At 43.4% G+C, this 21,743-nt stretch overlaps 1 protein-coding gene across 2 annotated transcripts in view; it reads left to right on the plus strand.

Annotated features, from left to right (window-relative positions):
• Positions 1 to 13,368, plus strand: part of TTC17 (tetratricopeptide repeat domain 17) — a 97,408-nt gene extending 84,040 nt beyond the window's left edge. Inside the window, exons 22-25 of one of the 2 annotated variants that reach the window (XM_036258010.1) lie at positions 545 to 628; positions 8,761 to 8,880; positions 10,717 to 10,860; positions 12,306 to 13,368. In XM_036258010.1, coding sequence (XP_036113903.1) covers positions 545 to 628; positions 8,761 to 8,880; positions 10,717 to 10,860; positions 12,306 to 12,437 — 480 coding nt within the window. In that variant the 3' untranslated portion in view covers positions 12,438 to 13,368. The remainder of the gene's footprint in view (positions 1 to 544; positions 629 to 8,760; positions 8,881 to 10,716; positions 10,861 to 12,305) is intronic. The other variant, XM_036258011.1, reaches the window with a different exon arrangement.
• The last annotated feature ends 8,375 nt before the right edge of the window (positions 13,369 to 21,743 follow it).

A 21,743-nucleotide genomic window follows, 5' to 3' on the forward strand; every position in this document is an offset into this window, starting at 1 on the left:
CCTATAAGAACTATCTGGGACAGTTAGCTCTCCTCTTGGCGTTCTAAAAAAGGAGAGGAGGGCAGACCTACAGTAAACCACAAATGTCCAACAGTAGAGAGTTTGTTACATAAATGCTGGTGTAGATGTGAGATAGTATACAGTGGCGTCATTAAGAAAGATCTATAGGAATACATTTGGTGGCATGAAGAAATTTTCAGAACATGTCATGTGAAAATGGTGACAGTATGCAGTGTGATCCCATATTCTGAGAGAGGGAGAATATGTAAAGACATTAACAAACAGGTTCTGTTTTCTTTATTCTATTTTCTAATGTTGCTGTCATGGATGTGTTTCACATGTCTGTAATTTTTGTTAACTAGGAGAGGATAAAGGGATGACATAATGGCCTTAAACGTGTCTTCCATAAAATGCCTCACCAACAGGACCCCGGATTGTACCCCAGAGAAAAACTTGCTGCTGCGGGATAGGCCCCGCTCAGCGCTGAGTGTTATCTAGACCCGCTCATTTCACTGCTCTGACCTGCGTCTTCCTCTCTAACCAGGTATTACAAAATCTCGGCAAGGACCAATATCCACAGCAGTCACTTGAACAGATTGGCACCCGAATTGCCAAAGTTTTGGAAAAGGTAAGTCACCCTGTGGGAAAGCTAGGAACTATCGCCACCTTCTAACTTTTCCGGGTTATTTGTCACTAAGTGGCTGTAACCTCTTCTGTTAGTTACAGTCACTTAGCACTTGGTAGCTAAAGAGAGAACGTGAAATAACACAGAATGTTTCCATCACTCTCCCATTATTTTCTCATCACGCGGTCAGTATTTTTTGCTTCTCTGCTTGCCTTCTGTGATGAAAACTACCTAATCAGTTTCCTCTTCTTTACTCCAGCACGGGTGGTCCTGGGAACTGTGGAAGCCAGGTACATGAAGTAAGCCAGGTACCCTAGTGGTGGAGAATAGTTGGTGTTTCAGATTGTGGATGGGAAATACAGTTTTAAATATCTTTTTCTTTTGAAATTGTGAAACAAAATATTTGCAAAACTGCATTTGCGTACAGCCTAGAGAAAATCGAACTGAGGGTCTCTCAGACACCTCGCCTGCCGCCTGTGTGATCTTTGTGCAGGGCAGCGGTTCCCAGCTCCGTGCCGTAAGAATTCTTAAAACATGCCACATCTGCTCATTTAGTCAGGGCCCTAACTTCTTTTCCCTTAGATTGTCAAAAAAAATACAGCAGCCAACATAACAATAGCCATCCAGTGTAAATGAATCAAAATTATACCTATTTTTTGTCAGATCAGCAAAAAATATATTTTTTGGTGTGCCACAGAATTTTAGTAATTAGTTGATGTGTGCCATGAGATAAAAAAGGTTGAAAATTGTTGATATAGAGCAGAGGATTTTTACATTAAAATTAATTCCATTATGGTTCCATATTTCTCTACTTTATTGCTATATAATATTGAAGAATATAGTGATTAAGAGAATCAACTCAGCGTCCAGTCTGACCTGGCAGTATGGTAGGGATAGGTTAATCACATCAGTTTAGAAGAGAGGAAGGAGCCCGGCCCGTGTGGCTCAGTGGATTGAGCATCATCCCATTAACTGAGAGGTCCCGGTTCGACTCCTGGTCAGGGCACATGCCCAGGTTTCGGGCTTCATCCCCAGTGTAGGGCATGTAGGAGGCGGGCAATCAGTGTTTCTATCTCTCTCTCCCTTCCTTGCTCTCTAAAAAAGAATTTTTTAAATAACATTTTAAAAAATAAAAGAGGAAGCAGAAAGCATGTAGCAGTCACTGTTCCGTGTCAACTCTGAAATCCATCTGGACATATGTCACCATTTCCCCGATTCCAGAGTAGGGACTATTTCTGGCAGTTGATAAAGTTTCATTTTCTAGCCCTGCAACTCTCAGCTTGAAAGCATTTTCTCTAAAATCTGCTTGAAAACTACACAATTCCTTATTTAGCTCTTCTCTCTTTTTCTACCATCTACGTGATTTTCAAAAACCCATTTGTCACTTCCAGCACTCTTCCTGAAAGTCCTCCTCACCAGGTCCACAGCTGTGTCCGGTGTTATTTCTAGATTGAAAGACGCAGCCTCACTACGTTTCGCCCACAGTCAGCAGTGCCTCTTTCCAGCCTCCAGGAGTGACTTCCCCGGTGCTCGTCCAGCCTCCTGGACTAATCTCTCGGCTGCTCTTTCAGCAAATGTCTACAACCCCTCCCAAAACTGATGCCACGTGTCTTAACTTTGTTGTGGCGACACTCCATTCTTGATACCAAATACTATTTCAGTTACCTGTTTCCACCTGAAAAACCACCCCAGAATTTACTGGCTTAAAACAAAACTATTATTTGCTCAAGATTCTGCAGTCTGAGTTGAGCCCAGCTGGGCATTTCCTCTGGTCTCACTTGACGTCATTCATGCAATTGCAGACATGTGGAGACTCCTCTGGGGCTGGCCACCAAAGCAGGCTTTACCCACGTCTGGTGCCTCGGCAGAGTGCCTGGAATAGCTGGGGCACAGCTGGGAATGCTCTCTCCCCACATGGTCTCTCCAGCAGAGTAGCTGCACCTGTTTACACGTGAGAGTGAGGCAGAAGCACCCAGGCCTCCGAGAGCCTGCGCAGGGCACCGGCTCAGCACTGTGCTGAGGATGTGCTGAGGACGTGCCAGGACCTGCTCAAAATCAAGGGCAGGGGAAATGTCCCCCATCTGCTAGTAGTGACAAAGAATATGGGGCCCATCTTTAATCCACCACCGTTCCCTTCAAAGAAGCAACGAGGCTGACAGCTTCCCACCAGAAATGATGGAAGCCAGAAGCAGTGTAACGGCATCTTTCAAGCTGGGAGAAGAAAACGGCAAGCCTAGCGTTCTATACCAGCAAAAACATCCTCCAAATAGTAAATATTTTTGCCTTTATGGATTTTAGAGAGAGAGGACGGGAGAGGGGAGAGAAATAATAACATCAACCTAAGAGAACATTGACTGGATGCCTCCTGCATGCCTCCTACTGGGGATTTGACCCACAACCTGGGCATGTGTCCTGACCAGGAATCCAACTGAAGACCTCTTGGTGCAGGGGTCAATGTTCAACCACTGAGCCACACCGCTGGCCTCCTCCAAATATTAAAGTGAAATAAAGATGTGTTCAAACAGACAGAAATTCAGAGAATGCAGCACCAGTAATGCACTGAAATAAGAATTAAAGGGAGTTTTCAACCCTGGCTGGTTTGGCTCAGCAAATGGAGCATCGGCCCGCAGACCAAAGAGTCCCAGGTTCAATTCTGGTCAGGGGCACATGCCTCATTTGCAGTTCAGTCTCTGGCCCTGGTCAGGGTCATGCAGGAGGCAACCATTGGATGTGTCTCTCACATCAGTGTTTCTCTCTCTCTCTCTCTCCTTCCCTCCCACTCTATCTGAAGATGGACGGAAAAATATCCTCGGGTGAGGATTAAAAAAAAGGGGGAGTCTTTAGGAAAGAGGTCCCAGATGGAAATATTAACATGCAAGAGGGAATAAAGAGCAGTGGAAAGGAAAATATAAATGAACAGTAACTAGACAAAATAAGAACTGCAGTCCCTGAGGAGCTTCAGTGTTATATATACTGAAACTCCTGGTACCAGTGACAGATGATGGGAGAGAAGTAAATGGAGTTTAAAAGTCCTAACGCTTAATTGGTATCAGCCACGTAGTAAAAGTAATCATTTGCATTGGACTGTAATAAGTAAGAATGCATGTTTTAAGCTGCAATCTACTAAAAATGGTATTAAAATGCAATTTAATTGAAGGAAAATAGAATAATGTGAAACATTTGATTAATCCAAAGAAAGTCATGAAACGCAAAGGCACATAAAAATAGAACACAAATAGTAAATGTAGAGCCAAGTATATCAGTAGTTAAGGACAAAGGATTATATAATTCAAGCATTTAGCGTGAAATAGATTTTTTAAAAAGAAATCCAACTATATGCTGCTTATAAGAGAAACACTTTAAATATTAGGGAACAGGGTTGCAAGTACAAAGATGGAAAATAATATACTGTACAAACAAGAAAAAAAGAAAACTGATAGAGCTAAATCCTTGTTAGAAAAAATAACCCTTGAAGCAAGCAGCATTACTAGAATTAGAAGGGCTAAAATGACAGCTTGATCGTGTTAGTGATGATGCAGAGCAACCAGACCTCTCAGATTTGTAGTGGGAGTATAACATGGTACTGTCATTCTGAAAAACAGTTTGGTAGTCTATTAAAAGTTAAGCATATATGACCCAGTAATTTTGCTGCTAGCTGTTTATTAAAGAGAGATGAAAACATATGCCCACAAAATCCTTGGTTAAAAAAATGTTCACAACAGATTTGTTCATAATAGCCAGAATACCTGGAACAGTGCGATGCCCACGAATAGAAGAATGGAGAAACAACGGTGTATGTATACAGTGGGTGCTGTTCGACAGGAAAGCACCAACAACCATGTTGATGAAACTCAAAAATATACTCATGGAAGATGCTGAGCAACCAAAATGTGCATAGTGAATGATCCCAACTCTGTGAAATTCTAACACAGGCAAACTAAGCCGTAGTGATAGAAATCAGGTCAGCGACGTCTTCGTGGTGGGGAAGGGCTGACAGGGAAGCAGCTTGAAAGGCCTTTGTGGAGTATTGGGCGTCTTAGGTAACAGTCAAAACTAGATACTACACTTAAGAGCTGAGCATTTCTATGTAGATCATGCCTGTTTCTTAAAATGAAGGTTAAATAAATATTTTAGACCACCAAAAACTGAAAGATGTATGTTACCAACAGACTTGAACTAAAATTCACTAAAGGGATTTGTTTAGGCAGAAGGAAAACTATCCCAGATGGAAACTCAGAAATACAGAAAAGAATGAAGACCAACAGGAAGGGTAAATATTAAATATAAAAGAGCATGACTACACAAAATAATAACAGTAGTGTCTGCTGAGGTTAAAATTCATGACAGCAGTGATACAGAAGGCGTAAGGGAGTTGCTGGCCACTGCAGTCTTAGGTCCAGTCGGACATTTAACACGCAGTCGGCCTCGCTGGGGATTGCACTCGGAAGGCTAGTGGGGAGGAATCCACAACAGCACCAGGTGTGTACCTCCCTAGAGTGAAAACACAACTAGACAAAGGCATTATGAGAAAAAATTATAGGTCAATCTCATTCATGAAGTTAGGTATCAAAACCGTATGCAAAATACTAACAGACTGAATCCAGCTGCATTTTTTTTAAGATGTACCTTGACCAAGTTGGGTGTATCCCAGAAATACAAAAATGATTTAACTTTTGGAATATCTTAAATTACATGCACCAGAAAAGTTATGAAATCATTTAAGTAGATTGCATTTGATAGAATTCAGTACCATTCAAGATGTCAAGCTAGTGCAAATTGGAATAGACAGTGACTTCCTTAATCTGAGGAGAAGAATCGACAAAACATCTATATCAAAGATGATTCTTAATCAGGGAAATATTTAAAATAAGTTTTTGAAATAAGGAAAAAGATTGCCCACCATCACCACTTCCTTTCAACCTTACACTGAAAGAAAAATAATTTTTAAAATATATTTGCACTGATACAAAAATATTAAGTTCCCGATAATAAATCTAACAAAAATATGTGTAAGGTCTGTGTGAAGAAAGTGATAAAACCTTATTGAAAGGCATTTTAAAAGACCTAAATAAAGATAGAGGAATATAATGTTCACAGATAAGAAGACACACATCATAAACATGTCAGCTTTCCTCAATTTGATGTATGGAGTCATTGCTATTATAATAAAACACCAGCAGGTATTTTTATGGCACTTGAAAAGCAGATTTTTACATTAATATAGAAGGGGAAGAAATAGACATGGTGCTCTTGAAAAGAAGAATAAGGTTGTGGAATTGCCTTACTTTTATGAAAAATTGTAAAATAAGACATTATGCCATTTGATCCAGAATAAACAAAAATCACTAGTGAAACTAAATAGCCCAGAACGGACTCATACATACAACTATGAAAGATCAATTGGAAGAGAAGGGCTGTTTAGGAAGCTGTACTGGGGCAATTGCTTAGTTAATTTCAATCCTCACCTCACATCTAACACAAAAATCAGTTCCATGTGAACTAAGGACTCAGGTATCAAAAACTAAACCTTAAAAATTAAAGTAAAATGTGAGAGATGTTCTTTCTGGCATTGGAGTACAGAAAGATTTTTTAAAGAAGATAATAAAAGCACTAAATATAAAGAAAATGTTAAGTTCAACTACATTAAAGTTTAATATTTTTTTATCTTTATTGTTGAAAGTATTACAGAGGACCCCCTCCTGCCTTCCCCACACTATTGTCTGTGTCCATTGGTTTAAATTAAAGATATTTTTAAACTAAAGAGAAGCCAGAGTGAGAGAAAATATTTATAACAAATTTAACCTACAATGATTACTATGTAGAACACATAAATAAAATTATGAGAACCCTGGCTGTTTGGCTCAACTGGTTGGGCATCAACCTGTGCACTGAAAATTTGCCATTTGATTCCCATTTGGGGCACATGCCCAGATTGTGGGCTCAATCCCCAGTAAGAGGCAGCCAATTGATGTTTCTCTCCCTCTCCCATTCTCTCGCTCTAAAAATCAATAAAAAAGATTTAAAACAAAAATATAGCCCTGGCCGGTTTGGCTCAGCGGTTAGAGCGTTGGCCTACGGACCGGAGAGACCTGGGTTTGGTTCCCGTTAAGGCGTGTACCTCAGTTGCAGTTTGTCCCTGGCCCTGGTTGGTCGTGCGGGTGGCAGCCACTCGATGTGTCCCTTTCACATCGATGTTTCTCTCTCTCTCTCTCTCTTCCTCTCTCTCCCTCCCACTCTGTCTGAACGAAAAATGTCCTTGGGTGAGGATAAAAAAAAAGAAGTTCTGTAAAATTTCTTGATAACCCTTGAAGTAAGCAAGGTCTTCCTAACTACCACTGAAAATCCAGAAGTCACCAGAAGTAAATTAATACACTGCACTGTGTAGAAATCAAAACCAACATCTCATAAGCACTTAAGTCCAAAGGCGGACTTCAAGGGAATGCATCTGTAATTCATAACACAGGCAACGGACCAATCTAATATATAAAGAACTTTTTCAAATGGATAAGATAAAAACCTCACAGAAAAAAAATCAACAAAATATAACAACAGATACTTCACAGAAAAGTACAAAAGGATGTAAAACATGAAATGATGACCAGCTCCATTCATAATAAGAAATACCAATTTAATCCGCGTTTTCACCTATCAGAGATGCACGGGTTTATTAACAGGCTCTGTGGTGAGGCTGTAAGGAAGCAGGGACACATATTTCTGGTGGGAGATTAAACTGTACGATCCTGCCCTGGCCGGTTTGGCTCAGCGGTTGGAGCGTCGGCCTGCGGTACAGAGAGGCCCGGGTTCGGTTCCCGCTAAGGGCATGTACCTCAGTTACAGTTTGTCCCCAGCCCTGGTTGGTCGTGCAGGTGGCAGCCACTCAATGTGTCCCTTCACATCGATGTTTCTCTCTCTCTCTCTTCCTCTCTCTCCCTCCCACTCTATATGAACAAAAAATGGAAAAATGTCCTTGAGTGAGGAAAAAAATAAATAACTGTACGATCCTGTGGAGGACGGTGTAGTGATAGCTATCAGAATGACAGTGTGTATTCCCTGGCGTGGCAGTCACACCTGGACATGTATCCTGCAGGTGCGCCTGCACCGATGCGAAATGACACCTGGACAGGTTACTTGTACAGCATTCTTTGTAATAGCAAAAACGGGGGAAGAGAGGATTATTCATTAATAAGGATTTTGTTTACTAACTAACGGTGCATCCATACAATGAAATACTATGCAGTTGATGACAAAAGAATGAGGAGGCTTTTCATAGTGATGGAGCCTTTCTCCATCTCAGGTGTATTGTTTGATGAAAAAGCAAAGTGCAGGTTTATCAGTAATAAGTAATATAACAAAAGAGTGGGAGTATAAGTCTGTGTTCATAATTGCTTGTATAAAGCAGAGAATCATAGATTGCATAAGAAACTAAAAATAGTGTTTACTGATATACAGTAGAGACAGGGATGGGAGGGAAACTTTTGACTGTATAACTTTGTATAATTTCCAGTTTTTGAGACGTGAATAAATGAGTTACCTGTTTGAAAAGTTAAGTAAATTTAAATGGAAAAGAACACGGATGTGAAATTTTAGTTCTGCTGTGTAGTAGTTGAGTAGATTTGGAAAAGATACCCAGCCTCTCTGAATCATAGTTGTCTCATCTATATAAAGGCTGGACCCTGGCTGGTTTTGCTCAGCGGTTAGAGCGTTGGCCCGCGGACCGGAGAGTCCCAGGTTCGGTTCCCGCAAAGGGCACGTACCTCGGTTGCAGTTTGTCCCCGGGCCCAGTTGGGGTCATGTGGGTGGCAGCCACTCCATGTGTCTCTCTCACGTGGATGTTTCTCTCTTTCTCCCTCCTTCTCCCCCTCCCGCTCTATCTAAAAATAAATGCAAAAAAAAAAATGTCCTCAGGTGAGGATTAAAATAAATAAATAAATAAATAAATAAAAAGGCTGGAACAGCAGAATGAAGCCCGTGAGACTGTCATGAGGAGTAATGCGAGGATGAGCATGGGCATAGCAGGGTGCCGGTGCCTAGCAGTGTTCAGCTGAGGGGTCGCTAACTCATGTTCCTGTCCTCAGTCTTGATAGTAGATTAATGTTGTTTAAGAGACATAACTTTAGTTGGCTGTTCCTTCACAGAACCAGACGTCCTGGGTCCTCTCGAGCATGGCGGCCCTCTACTGGAGAGTGAGAGGCCAAGGGAAGAAGGCCATCGACTGCCTCCGCCAGGCCCTCCACTACGCTCCCCACCAAATGAAGGTGCGTGGGGCTCACAACGGGGGAGCTTCTGTCCCTTGGTCCTTTCCATTGCCCAGTGGGTTCTTCTGAGGTATCGACTTACTCAGCCAGTAAAGTGGCAAATATCTAGGTGAGGGCAGAAGAGTCTGTGACCGCCCTTATGCCACCCCAAAGGCCTGTGAGTTACACCCACTATCATGCCTTTGCTACCTCCGCAGTGGGGACACGAGGGAAGGGCTTCCAGATTGCTGCAAGAGGTGGCATCATTTAATACCCTTCTGCCGTGGGCAGAGCCACCCAGCGTGCAGCAAACACTGGCCCAGGCAGGCCACCACCCTAGAAGCCACTGGATGTAGCCAACCCTCTGGGCCTGGAGGCTAGTATATTTATTTTGCTTACCCTCCTGATGCTAGCTTGCTTCCAGACACAGGAACAGAGGCAGATTCCATTTCTTCATGTACATCAGCCAGTTCCTGCTCTTCGTCCGACTGTACCTTTTACACACACACACACACACACACACACACACAGCAGCTGCAGCTGACCCTCTATAACATTAATCTTTTCCAAAAAGCCCGTTGTTATGATGACTGAGAATGTGGTGTTTAAACAGCACACTTGGACCTGCATGTGCTGAGATCTGCATTAATCTCCAGATCTCGTACTTCCTAAACAGGCTGATGTCTCTGTTCACCGGCCACAGGGTAAGGCAGAGGGGCACCGGCTGCCCCCTGGGTATTGCTGAGCTCTGAATGCAGCTCTTCCTCTCGCCAGCTTTGTGATCAAGGCACGTTGTTAAACTCTGCGACCTCACACACTGTTGTGCACGCTCCTGGGTGCCCAGTTAGGACAAAGGCGCCGCCGCCCCCCCCCCCATTTCTTCTGTATCTCCTACAGAAACGAGTACAGTGTGATATAGATAATTGCCCAGGTAACACATGTAAAGGGAATAAATATTTGTGGTGATAATAATGTTGCTACTTGTCCAACCCATCATTCTGTGCTCTACTGCCAGGTAATGGGGAAGGGCCAAGGCTCTAAATCGGGGGTCAGAGAACTTTTGGTGCAAAGGGCCAGACGGTAAGGAATTTAGGCATGGCAGGTCGACAGCCTGTGTTGCCCCTACTCAGCCCTGCCGTGGTGACGTTCAGCAGCCACAGAAATACACGAAGGAATGGGGATGGTTGTGGCCCATGTAACGTTACCAAAACAGGCCAAAGTTTGCTAGCCCCTGCTTCAGATGGTGCGGTAGTCTTTGCAGAAAACACTTTTGCTCCACGACAGCGTGACTCGGGGTGTGGTCTGTGGCCAGGTGTCAGTCCATGGACTATTCATTACCAATCTGAAGCGAGGCAAGGAGCTCGCCCCAGAATGTAAACCAACAGATCCACTCAGCAGGGTTGTTTACTCAGCTCACATTTTTGTTTTGTTTTTTTGTTTGTTTATTGTGGTTTTTAAAATTTTTTTTATTGATTGATTTGAGAGAGAGAAACATCGATTTGTTGTTCCACCCATTGATGCATTTGTTGGTAGCTTCTTGTATGTGCCCTGACCAAGGATCGAACCTACAACCTTGGCGTATCGGGACAACGCTCTAACCAACTGAGCTGCCCGACCAGGGCTGATGGCTTGGTTTTTGAGGCAAGACTTTCTGAGTGCAAGAAGGAATGCATTGGTTTATATACGGTGCAAGCTCCTTACCTGTCACAGGCCAGCAGCAAGCAGAAGGCGAGCACACCGATTCGCCCTACACCATTTACCAGAAAAACCAGCTGCATCACTTATGATCACAAAAATCAAGAACGAAACCTCAAAAAGCAATATTCTTCCCTTCCCACCACTCTCCTTCCTGTCCAGGACGTACCCCTGATTAGCCTGGCCAACATCTTGCACAATGCCAAGCTCTGGAACGACGCCGTCATAGTGGCCACCATGGCGGTAGAGATCGCGCCCCACTTTGCTGTGAACCACTTCACCCTGGGCAACGTCTACGTGGCAATGGTGAGGCTGGGTGTGGCAGAGCACCCCAATTCTGTCCTGTCAGTTACAGCTTTGATTTCAAATTTATCTGACTGTGTCCTCCAGCTTCCTGTAAGTGCTGTGTACAAAATTGCGAACTCTACCAAACATATATTTTATGGATAAGGAGTTCCTGAGTTTTTAAAAATAGTAAATGAAGTTCATCTAAGTATCTGCAGTTTTCTGGAGACACCCTGTTCCGGAAAACCTGCCTAGCGCCCCGCGTGGACACATGCACACTTGCACCCTCCATCCGGTCTAGGTACCACCCCTGCACTCATGGTGCCCTGTGCGTATTTCTCTTGCCCTGCTTTTGCCTGTTTTATCACTTTTGTTTGAGTGCCGGTCTCCCCCAGACGAGGAGCACCTTAGGGACAACACTCCTCTCCGTCTCCCCCTCCAGCCCTTCACAGTGTTGCACACAGCAGGCGCTCACCCGGCGTTCAGCGACCACGGGCTGCGCTGCTTTCATGGCACAGGACCCTCATGCTGGTCAGAAACAAGGACTGATTTCAGAACTTAAAATTCCAGGGCTACCCCAGAAGCTGTCATAGCCAAATTTAACATGAGAATCATGTCATCCACTTCCATCTAAATCTCGGTGACCCAACGTGGGGCTGTCCTGGGGGTGCTCCGTGAAGGTTTATAGAAGGAGCAGCTTCAGGCGGAGTTTCATGTGTGGTCCCTGACTTCAAAGGCAGGAAGTGTCATGTGGCCAGATAGGTATTGCTCAGTATGCCGATTTCCCTCTGCTTCTTAAACTGAAGAATCAGTTTTCATCCCAACAGATGTGAAATTTTCTACCCTGAATGAGGAAGTCTTTCTCTCATTTGGCTGGAAGGAGTCGTTTAGCCCACTGGTTTGGACTCTTCTCTGAGAGTAATAGTCTAAGCACAAGATAAACGCCTTCAGTATGGCAGTGATCATTTCCAAACCGTGACCATTTTTTAAATGCTAGGGACAAAAAAACCACTTAGAATGTGCAGGTCTCGTTGAGATCCCTGACTTGACTTCCATCTCTCCAGCCGCAGTAGAATGTTCAGGCAGATGCCTAGTGAGCATGTGTCAGGCGTCGTTCTAGAGGCTTCCGTGGGGTTAAGTGGAAGAACATAAAGCAGCGAGCACCGGGCCTGACGCACACAGGTAGTCAGTGACATAGTTCCTGTTGCTACCGCGAGTGCTGGTGTTGCTGGGTCAGACCTCTGGAAATGAGCTCCGGTCCCCTTGGTTCCTGGGCGCTGCCCTGGTTTTCTTCGCGATGTTGCCGCTGGGGAGGAGGTGTGGTTTCCTCCCACGCCTCAGTTTTCTCCGCAGTTTAGATCCATTCATCAACACTGCAGGTTGTCACTAGCACAGAGGTGCTTTGGGGGGCCATGCATATCTAGTCTGGTGGCAGAACCCCTCACACGTGTCCCTTTGCCCTGCAGGAAGAGTTCGAAAAGGCCCTGGTGTGGTACGAATCGACTCTGAAGCTGCAGCCCGAGTTCGTCCCGGCCAAGAACCGGATCCAGACCATCCAGTGCCACTTGATGCTGAAGAAGGGCCGACGCTCTCCGTAGCGCACCCTCCTCTCTCCTCATGCTCCTAGAAAAGAACGAGAAAAGAAACAATCATTGTCGGTATCTACTTTTAATGATGTGTGAAATAACCGAGTAAGACTTATAACAGGACTTTTACATATGTGGGAATCAGTTTGTTTCGTTTCTAAGCTCCTTCGCCCAGCCAGCCTCCGATTTCTTAAAGGAAACGCAGCTTAAAGATACTGTGTAAATACTGAGCCAAGACATTCTGGAGCCCGCTCTGCCTCCAGTGCTGGGCCCGCAGGCTCTCCCAGCGGCCAGCCAGCCCCGCGGCCGGCGGAGGCCGCACGCACGCCCTCCCCCTGCGCAGCCTCCCGTAGTGAATGCAGCCGCCGGTGCCCGTCGGGAGAAGCAGCCCCTCGCTCTGCCTAGACCTCCGTGCTGCCCAGTCTTGTCCGTTCCGTGCTGCTACGTCACTAGCTCTCAGAGATAGTTTGCAGGGGAGGAAGGGGAAAATGATTTTTAAAACAAAATATTTACAACAAAAACCTTTAGGATCACCTGACCTTTGTAATGTTATTCATGTGGGGGGAGGGGAGCTGAGAAGGGGAAATCAGCAGTGTACAACATCTGTATCATTTGTACTTTCATTACAGATCACACGGAAACCAATCAGTTGAGACCCTACATAACAGGTTTATATATATAGAATGTGTATATTTGAAGCCCTCTACAGCCTGAGTCTATGTTTTACTAATTATTTGTTCACTGTGTTACCCATCTTGGAATAAGGCGTGAACAGCCTCTCCCTGTCCCTGGGCCTTCAAACAGCTCCTGGGGAGAGTGGGAGCCAGGGTCAGTGTTTCCGTGCAATGCTGTTACCTCTGGTCCCAGGACAGAAACTCCAGACATTTTGGAATCTCCAAGGGCACATACTGAGAACAAAAATAAAAATTGTTTATGCGCAAAACGTCTGCAGTGTGCTTTTTCTTTAGAACCCCGCTAATTTGGGACAGCCATGGAGCCTGCCTGTAACTGCTCTGATCTCAGGTCCTAGGCTGCCTTTCTCTTTCTTTCCACAACAGCAAGGGGAGGGCAGAAAGAGGCCATCACCAGGCTTTATAGTTGATGCACTTACTAGCATGGTAATTCTAATAATTATCAGGACCAGGAAAGGCGCACAGTCAGCAGATGTTGGAGTCGGGTGTATAATTGACCCAGAAGAGGAAGAGTAACTTGAGCCACAAGGTCGCGGCCCCTCAGGTTAGCACTGATTCTAAAGCTCATCAAGGAAGCTCATAGGGAACCGTGGTGAGAGTTAGTGTAAACTTGGGTGTTCCCTTTGGGACAGGGCTCCCCTGAAGACAGAATTTCCGTAGACTTCCCAAGAACACGGTCAGACACCAGTCATCTCAAATACCTGGTCACTGACCTTGGAGCACAGACCACGTCAGTAGAAGCAGAGGAGCCATCAGACACCTGGGAGCTCTGCCCTTTATGCAGCTGGAGTCCAGCTAATTCCAAACAGTTTTATCAGATGTATTTTGAGAGCAAGCTCATTGGCTGCTGAATGCAATGAGCCTTTAATCACTAATGGGTCATCTACAAATTAACACGTGTATTCCTTGCTGCCCCATTTAACAGCTTGGTGTTTAGTTTCCTGAAACACTCAGCAGTTGTTTGGGAGTTTGGGTTGTTTTTTAATTTACATACAATGAAATTCACTCTTTGGTGTACAGTTCTGTGAATTTTGACAAATGCATAGAGTCACGCAGCCTCTACAACAGGCTACGTAACTTCCATCACCCGCAAAAGACTCCCTCCTAGAGACACCCTTTGTAGTCAAACACATCCTTAACACTTGGCAACAAACGACCTGTTCTCCCTCATTCTTCCTTTAACACATTGTCACAGAATGGGATTATATAGTATGTAGCCTCTTTTTAAAAAAAAAAAAAAAATTTTTTGTTACAGATGTTTCTCCTTTTTTACCCCATTGACACCCTCCTTCCCACCCCACCCCCCATCCCACCCCCCATCCCCGGCTTTGTTGTCCGTGTCCATTGGTTATGCATACATGCATATAAGCTCTGTGGTTTATCTCTTCCCAACCCCCACCCCCTCTTCTGAGGGTTGTCAGTCTGTGCCCTACTTCCATGTTTCTGGCTCTACCGTATTCCTCAGACTGTTATGTTCATTATATTCCATATAAAAGTGAGATCATGTGGTATTTGTCTTTTTCTGCTTGGCTTATTTCACTTAGGATAATACTTTCCAGGTCCCTCCATGTCATCTCAAAGGATAAGAGATCTTTCTTTCTTACAGCTGCATAGTACTCCATTGTGTATATGTACCACTGCTTTTTTATCCATTCGTCTACTGATGGACACTTGGGCTGTTTCCAGATCTTAGCTATTGTAAATAGTGCTGCTATGAACATGGAGGTACATAAATTCTTCCTGATTGGTGTTTCAGGCTTCTTAGGGTATATTCCTAGAAGTGGGATCACTGGGTCAAATGGAAGTTCAATTTTTAATTTTTTGAGGTAACGCTATATTGTTTTCCATAGTGGCTGCACCAGTCTGCATTCCCACCAGCAGTGTACTAGAGTCCCCTTTTCTCCACACCCTCGCCAACACTTGTTGTTTGATGATTTGTTGATGGCGCCCATTCTGACCGGTGTGAGGCAATACCTCATTGTTGTTTTAATTTGCATCTCTCTGATAATTAGTGATGATGAGCATTTCTTCATATGTCTCTTAGCCACTTGTATGTCCTGTTTGAAGAGGTATCTATTCAGCTCCTCTGCCCATTTTTTAATCGGGTTCTTTGTCTTCCTTTTGTTGAGTTGTATGAGCACTCTATATATTTTGGAAATTAACCCTTTATCTGATATATCATTGGCAATGATGTTCTCCCATACAGTGGGTTGCCTTTCCATTTTGATGATTGTTTCTTTTGCTGTGCAGAAGCTTTTGAGTTTGATGCAGTCCCATGTGTTCATTTTTTCCTTTGTTTCTGTTGCCTTAGGTGATGTATCAGTGAAAATTCTGCTGCATATGATGTCTGAAATTTTGATGCCTACATTTTCTTCTAGAATGTTTATGGATTCAGGGGTCACATTTAAGTCTTTGATCCATTTTGAGTTTATTCTTGTGTATGGTGTAAGTTGATGGTCTAGTTTCATTTTTTTGCATGTAGCTGTCCAATTTTCCCAACACCATTTATTAAAGAGGCTGTCTTTACTCCACTGTATGCTCTTGCCACCTTTGTCAAATATTAATTGAGTGTATTGCCTTGGGTCCATTTCTGGGTTCTCAGTTCTGTTCCACTGGTCTATATGCCTGTTCTTGTGCCAGTACCAGGTTGTTTTGGTTACAGTCGCTTTGTAGTATAACCTGATATCTGGTATTGTGATCCCACCTACTTTGTCCTTCTTTTTCAAAATTGCGGTGGCTATTCGGGGACTTTTTTGGTTCCATATGAACTTTTGAAGTACTTGTTCTAGTTCTGTGAAATATGTCGTTGGTATTTTGATGGGGATTGCATTGAATCTATAGATTGTTTTGGGTAATATGGATATTTTAATGATGTTAATTCTTCCAATCCATGAACAAGGTATGTGCTTCCACTTTTTTATATCTTCCTCTATTTCTTTTTTTAATGTCCTGTAGTTTTCTGAAAATAGGTCCTTTACTTCTTTGGTTAAGTTTATTCCTAGGTATCTTAATTTTTTTGCTGCGATGATAAATGGGATTGTTTTTTCAGTTTCTCTTTCTGTGAGTTCATCATTGGTGTATACGAATGCCATTGATTTCTTGATGTTAATTTTGTATCCTGCTACTTTGCCAAATTCATTTATTAAGTCTAGTAGATTTTTAATGGAGTCTTTAGGGTTTTCTATATATAATATCATGTCATCTGCAAATAATGACAGTTTCAGTTCCTCCTTTTCAATTTGGATCCCTTTTATTTTTTCCTCATGTCTGATTGCTCTGGCTAAAACTTTCAGTACTATGTTAAATAAGAATGGTGAAGTGGACATCCCTGTCTTGTTCCTGTTCTTAATGGAAATGTTTTTAGTTTCTGCCCATTGAGTATGATGTTGGCTATAGGTCTTTCATATATGGCCTTTATAATGTTGAGATATGATCCCTCTATTCCCACATTGCTGAGCATTTTTATCAGAAATGGATGCTGGATTTTTGTCGAATGCTTTTTCAGCGTCTGTTGATATGATCATGTGGTTTTTATTCTTCATTTTGTTTATGTGGTGTATCACATTTATTGATTTGCGAATATTGTACCAGCCTTGCATCCCTGGAATGAATCCCACTTGGTCATGGTGAAAAATTTTTTTGATGTATTGCTGGATCCAATTTGCTAGTATTTTGTTCAGGATTTTGTCATCTATGTTCTTCAGGGATATTAGCCAGTAGTTTTCTTTCTTAGTAGTGTCTTTTTCTGGTTTTGGAATTAGAGTTATGCTGTCCTCATAAAATGAGTTTGGAAGTTTTCCTTCTTCTTGAATTTTTTGAAATAGTTTGAGGAGAATGGGTGTTAGTTCTTTTTTGAATGTTCGGTAAAACTCCCCAGTGAAGCCATCTGGGCCTGGGCTTTTGTTTGCTGGGAGAGTCTTGATTACCTCTTCAATTTCCTTAGTTGCTATTGGTCTGTTCAAGTTTTCTATCTCTTCCCGGTTCAGTTTTGGGAGACTGTGTTTCTAGAAATTTGTCTATTTCGCTTGGATTGTCAAATTTGTTGCCATATAGTTGTACATAGTAGCTGTTAATGCTCTTTTGTATTTCTGTGGTGTCGGTTGTTACTTCTCCTCTTTCATTTCTGATTTTGTGTATTTGGGTTCTCCCTCTTTGTTTCTTGGTGAGTCTAGCTAAAGGTCCATCAATCTTGTTTATCTTTTCGAAAAACCAGCTCTTTGTTTCATTGATCCTTTGAATTGTTTTTTTTGGTCTCTATGTCATTTATTTCTGCTCTGATCTTTACTATTTCCTTCGTTCTACTTGCTCTGGGGTTTTCTTTTTGTTTGCTTTCTAATTCTTTAAGTTGTGAGGTTAGACAGTCAATTAGAATTTTTCTTGTTTCTTGAGGTAGGCCTGTAGTGCTATGAACTTCCCTCTCAGAACTGCTTTTGCTGCATCCCGTAGATTTTGTGTTGTTGTGTGTTCATTTTCATTGGTTTCCAGGAAGTTTTTAATTTCTTCCTTGATTTCCTCGGTAACCCATTCATTGTTTAATAACATGCCTGCATGTGTTCAAATGTCTTTGCATGTTCTTGTTGCAATTGATTTCTAGTTTCATGCCTTTGTGATCTGAGAAGATGCTTGATATGATTTCAATCTTCTTGAACTTGTAGAGATTTCGTTTGTGTCCTATCATGTGGTCTATCTTTGAGAATGTCCCATGTGCACTTGAGAAGAATGTGAATTCTGTAATTTTGGGGTGTAATTCTCTGTAGATATCTATTAAATCCATTTGGTCTAGTGCTTCATTTAGAGTCTCTGTTTCCTTGCTAATTTTTTGCCTAGAGGATGTATCCAGTGCTGTCAACGGGGTGTTGAAGTCCCCTGCTATGATTGTATTGCTGTCGATTTCTCCTTGGAAGTCCTCCAGAAGATTTTTAATATATTTTGGCGCTCCTATATTGGGTGCATATATGTTTATCAAGGTTATGTCTTCCTGTTGTATAGATCCTTTCAATATTATGTAGTGGCCTTTTTTGTCTCTAGTTATGGCCTTCATTTTGAAATCTATTTTATCAGATATGAGTATTGCTATCCCAGCTTTTTTTTTTGCTTTCCATTTGCTTGGATAATTTTTTTCCATCCCTTCACTTTCAACCTATGTGAGTCTTTTGTTGTGAGGTGGGTCTCTTGTAAACAACATATAGATGAGTCATGCTTTCTTATTTAATCAGCTACTCTGTGTCTTTTTATCGGAGCATTCAGTCCATTTACATTTAAGGTGATTATTGATATGTACTTGTTTATTGCCATTTTTGTTTAGTGTGGTTATATTTTTCTTCCTATTTCTTCTACTAATTACAGTAGTTCCTTTTAACATTTCTTGCAGTGCTGGTTTGGTGCTAATGTATTCCCTTAGCCTTTTTTTGTCTGGGAAGCTCTTTATTTGACCTTCTATTTTGAATGATAGCCTTGCTGGGTAGAGTAGTCTTGGATTCAGATCCTTGTTTTTCATGACCTTGATTACTTCATGCCATTCCCTTCTGGCCTGTAGTGTTTCTTGTGAGAAGTCAGCTGAGAGCCTTAAGGGGTTCCCTTTGTAGGTAACCTGTTGCTTATCTCTTGCTGCTTTTAGGATTCTCTCTTTGTCTTTAATTTTTGGCATTTTGATTACCATGTGCCTTGGTGTGGGCCTGTTTTGGTTCTTTTTACTTGGGGCTCTCTGTGCTTCTTGAACTTGAATGCCTTCTTCCTTCACCAAATTAGGGAAGTTTTCTCTCACTATTTCTTTGAATATATTCTCTAACCCTTGCTCATTTTCTTCTTCTTCGGGGACTCCTATGATGTGAACATTATTACGTTTCCAGTTGTCCCACAGTTCTTTTAAGCTGTCTTCCTGCTTTTTAGTCATTTTTTCCTTTTGGTTTTCTGATTGGTTGATTTTTTTCTACCCTGTCTTCTAATACACTGATCCAGTCCTCAGCTTCCTCTACTCTGCTTTTTAGACCTTCCAATGTGTTTTTCATTTCTGATATGTCATTTTTTCTCTCTTCTTGGTGGTTTTCAATTTCCAATTGGTTTATTTTCAGCATCTCTATGTCCTTACTCATGCTGTTGAGCTTCCTCAAGATCATGGCTCTTTATTCTAGCTCTGTTAACTTGCCTAACTGCTCCACATTGATCTCATCTTCAGTGGAGGTCTCTTGTTCTTTCATTTGGCTTCTGTTTCTGTGTTTCACCATTTTTGCTATCACAGTGGGCTTTGGAGCCTGTCAAGTTTTCCCTGTGGGTGTTGGTGGTCTGCTGTTTGTGGCTCCCTCTCCTGGATTTAGATGAGCGAGGGAGGACCCACGTTGAACACCACTGTCAAGTCTTACTTTCCTGGTTAGAGTTGCTAGCCCAGGAAAGGTACTGTTATCCTCTGCTTTTTGCCTGGAGGCTAGCAGTGAGGTTACTTGAAGAGTTTTGGGTTGTAAGTTGATTGAAAAACTCCCTCTGGTGCTCAGCATAAGGGGATTTCCCAAGGGTGGGGCAGATGCTGGTTGTTAATGAGCCTCAATTTGCATTTCAATGGCCACAGGGTGGGGTTGGATCTCCAAGGGAGGGGCCTCTTCCTCTCCCCAGAGCCCTGGGCAGGAGCAATATGGCCACCGTCCTGCATGGCTGCCACTCAGCAAAAGCTCTGAGTGCCCTCAGAGTGTCCCCACACAGTCCCAGTGCAGTCCGCCCTCCCTCTGCCGGAGCCCAGGGGCGTGGCTGTGGCTGTTTCAGCCTCTGTCCCAGCTGCGCTGGGGGCCGCCTGGGAGTGTGACCCGAGGGGCTGCTCCAGCTCAGGCCGCTGCCGTCCGTGGGCTCCCAGCCCCTCTGCGTCTCCGCAGTCCTACCGGATCGAGTCCGTGTCCCCGGTTATGTGGCCTCCAAGCTGCTTTTCTGTTGCTTTTTTCCGTCAATTTGTCTGTGGTTTAGTTGTAGTTCCAGTCTGGTCCTGGGAGACGGCCATGTTGGAATCTCCTCAGTATGTAGCCTCTTGAGTCTGACTCCATCCATTGAACACGAGGCACTTGAGATGCATCCGTGTTGTTGCATGAATCGGTTCTTTGCTTTTATCGCTGAAGAGTGTTCCATCCTTGATTCACCTGTTGGAGGACAGTGGGATGTTTCCAGCTTTGGGCGATGATGAGTAAGTCTGCACTAAACATTCACATGTAGCTTTCTGAGTGCACGTAGGTTTTCATTTCTCTTGGGTAAACAGTTCAGCGGTTGTTTCCCTGTTGTAGCTGTATTGAGTTCCTGCTATGTTCCAAGAGTATTCTCAAAGTTTTCATAGGATAGAACTCGAGCAAGCCTCACAGCAACCCAGAAGGGTAGGTACTGTTGTTACTCCAGTGCTAAGAATGGGAAAGCGACGAGTGAGATTGCACACCTCGCCCAGACCACAGCTGGGAAGGGATGGTGTCAGGCTGCCTCTGCAGCCAGCATGCCCAGACACCGTGCTCTGTGCATCCACTATCTCATGACTCCTCACACGCTACAAAACAAGGCCGGTGATACCACCCTACTTTATAGATGAGAGGACCAAACACTACAAAACAAGGCCAGTGGTACCACCCTACTTTATAGAGAGGACCAAGCTCACAGGTGAAGTGACTGGTTCGTAATTAAACAATATGTGCTGGAGCTCAGGGTCACACCCAGCTCAGATTTGCCTCAGTCAGTGCACCAAATCAGTTCCCTTCACTGCTCTGCTATGCTTCCCCGTATAAATTATTTCTAGGGACTACTTCCTTCTTAATTGTTCCTTGTTTGCTTTCAGGTGTATTGATCTTGTTTCTCTCATATGTGTTCATATGTCACATGCCTGTGTCTCCTAGCACTAACTGCACTGTATTATATAGTAAGTACTTAATAAACGCTGAGTGATTGACAAACAGTGCAATTAATGTGTTCCTCTTCTTCCTGCTATTGGAGTTCTGAGGGCTTTCCACCCACATCTTCACAGTTTTTTAGAAAGCCAATCTCAGGAAAATGAAATACTTTGCTTCTCTACAATGGAACTTGCAAACACATGCACACACACACACACACACCCCTACTTCTGCCTCAGGCTCCCTGCTCTCTTCTGGCTAAAGGAGGAAAAGTAGTCTACCCTTCACTGCCCAAGGGCCCTGCGTCACTGGTTAAGGAGAAGGTTGGGGGCTGGGGGCCTGCTTTGTGCAGATAATTCCCCTTTCCTGGGCCTTCAGCAGCTCCACTCGGACATCTCTGCCTGCTGTCATCTCCCAAGCAGTGGTTTAGCCAGCAGCTGGCAAGTCTGGCTTCTAACTTCAGCTTGATGTGGTTATTCTAATGGTCAGTCTAATGGTCAGTCTAAAGGTCAGACGTGCCTCCCCTAGCTCTAATCCTGTTTCCCCTTTCCGTGAGGATGCGACCAGGCAAGTCTAGCTCTACCTACAAACACTCAACTCAGCAGCCACTGATGTCCAACACTGTGAATGAGACATGAGACATGGTTTCTGCCCTCAAAGAGTCACATCTAGTTAAAGAGGTGGGACAGAGAATTAAAGGACACAGAGTCCACTCCAGGAGAAGCCTGGATGTTGGAAACTCAGAAGCGGAGCTCTCTGATGGATCTGCTATACGAGTC

The sequence above is a fragment of the Molossus molossus genome, unplaced genomic scaffold (assembly GCF_014108415.1).
Source record: "Molossus molossus isolate mMolMol1 unplaced genomic scaffold, mMolMol1.p scaffold_m16_p_13, whole genome shotgun sequence".
NCBI classification, from domain to species: domain Eukaryota; kingdom Metazoa; phylum Chordata; class Mammalia; order Chiroptera; family Molossidae; genus Molossus; species Molossus molossus.